The sequence below is a fragment of the Nestor notabilis genome, unplaced genomic scaffold (genome assembly GCF_000696875.1).
Source record: "Nestor notabilis isolate BGI_N333 unplaced genomic scaffold, ASM69687v1 scaffold21377, whole genome shotgun sequence".
Classification (NCBI taxonomy): domain Eukaryota; kingdom Metazoa; phylum Chordata; class Aves; order Psittaciformes; family Psittacidae; genus Nestor; species Nestor notabilis.
This window is the reverse complement of record NW_009935403.1, coordinates 2305-3639: the sequence shown is the minus strand read 5'-3', so window position 1 is coordinate 3639 and position 1335 is coordinate 2305. Positions and strand designations below refer to the sequence as shown.

General features: G+C 59.7%; 1 protein-coding gene across 1 annotated transcript in view; it reads right to left on the bottom strand.

Annotated features, from left to right (window-relative positions):
• The window catches only part of ZNF335 (zinc finger protein 335), a gene marked incomplete at its 3' end in the record, with an annotated part of 5896 nt that overhangs the window by 2534 nt on the left and 2027 nt on the right, over positions 1-1335 (bottom strand). Inside the window, 6 exon segments of the mRNA XM_010017839.1 lie at positions 1-51; positions 170-246; positions 333-449; positions 655-673; positions 862-974; positions 1057-1319. The exon segment at positions 1-51 is cut by the window's left edge and continues 17 nt beyond it. Of these exon segments, the coding sequence (XP_010016141.1) occupies positions 1-51; positions 170-246; positions 333-449; positions 655-673; positions 862-974; positions 1057-1319 (640 nt within the window).

Sequence of the window (1335 nt, the reverse complement as noted above, 5' to 3'; positions counted from 1 at the left end):
AGCAGGACCTTCTTGTCCTCACAGACGTAGTCACAGAACTCACACTTGAACCTGCCAGGACAAAGCCACCTGTCACACGAGCAGCAGGGACCTTCTGTCCTCCCCACTGCAGGGAGCCGGGACACGGCCAGGCTCTGCCAGGGTGCCCACAGGCTCTGCCAGCTCCTACCTGCGGTTGGCAATGGCCTGGATGTGTGTCAGAAGGTGCATCTTGAAGGTGTAGCGCTTCTTGAAGGACTTCCCACACTGCAGCCAAACAAAGCGCAGCAGCGTCCACCTCCCGTCCGGCCTCACTCACTGCTGCCACCCCCAGGCTGCGTGTCTCCCCTCACCTTGTCACACATGTGTGGCTTCTCCGTGCTGTGTGTCTTCATGTGTTGGGTGAGCCTCTTCTGCATGGGGTAGATGCGGTTGCACACGGGGCACGGGAAGGAGTTCAGCTTTGGGGGCTGGAGGGGGAGCACGAGGAGGAGCTCACTGGGAGGGGCTCACCAGTCTCCTCGCCCTCTCCCCACTGCAGGACCCGGCTGCCTTTCCTTAGGTGATCCAGAAACACTGCCTTCAACGAGGCACCAAGAATTTGTGGAAGACCTGGGCATGCCTCTTCCCATATAACAGTAGTGAGAGACAAGCCAACACGGAAATCAGACTCACCGGATCAGCTCTCTTCTTCCTGAAAAAGAAAGAATAAAACCCCCTTTTGTGTGAGCCACATCCCAAGTCCAAGCTCCCTTGTACCCAGACACCAAAACTCCCCATTTTGGAAAGGGCCAGAGCTGAGGGGAGGGGGAGCATGGAAGAACAGCATTACTGCTGCTCAGCCAGGCTGCAGGACAGTCTGTAGGACTGCATGTCCCTTACCTGTCCCGGCTGTGCACCGTCGAGTGCCGGATGACATCCTTCTTGTACACGCTGGTGTAATTGCACTCCTCGCACTTGTAGGGCTTGCTGCCCGCATGGTTGAACATGTGTTCCTGTGAGAAGCAGAGCAGGGGCCGTGAGATCTGGGGCTACCACCCCCGTCGTGGGCAAGGGAGTGGGACAGGCGGCACTCACCTTGAGGGAGGACCAGCGGCGGGAGCGGTAGCTGCACTGCAGACACTTGAAGAGCTGCGGGTTGTTGGCCTCGTGCGAGTTGACGTGGAAACGCAGATCATCGTGTGTGAGGAAGCGTGAGCCGCAGATCCGGCACAGGTAGGGCCTCATTAGGGGCTTGGGCGACTTGTAGTAGTACCTGTGGAACAGGGCTGGGACTCAGGGCTGCGGGAGCAAGTGGGGGCTGGACAGGCCCTGGGCAGAGGCCAGAGGGCCCGGGGCCGCGTCCGCGCTCACCCC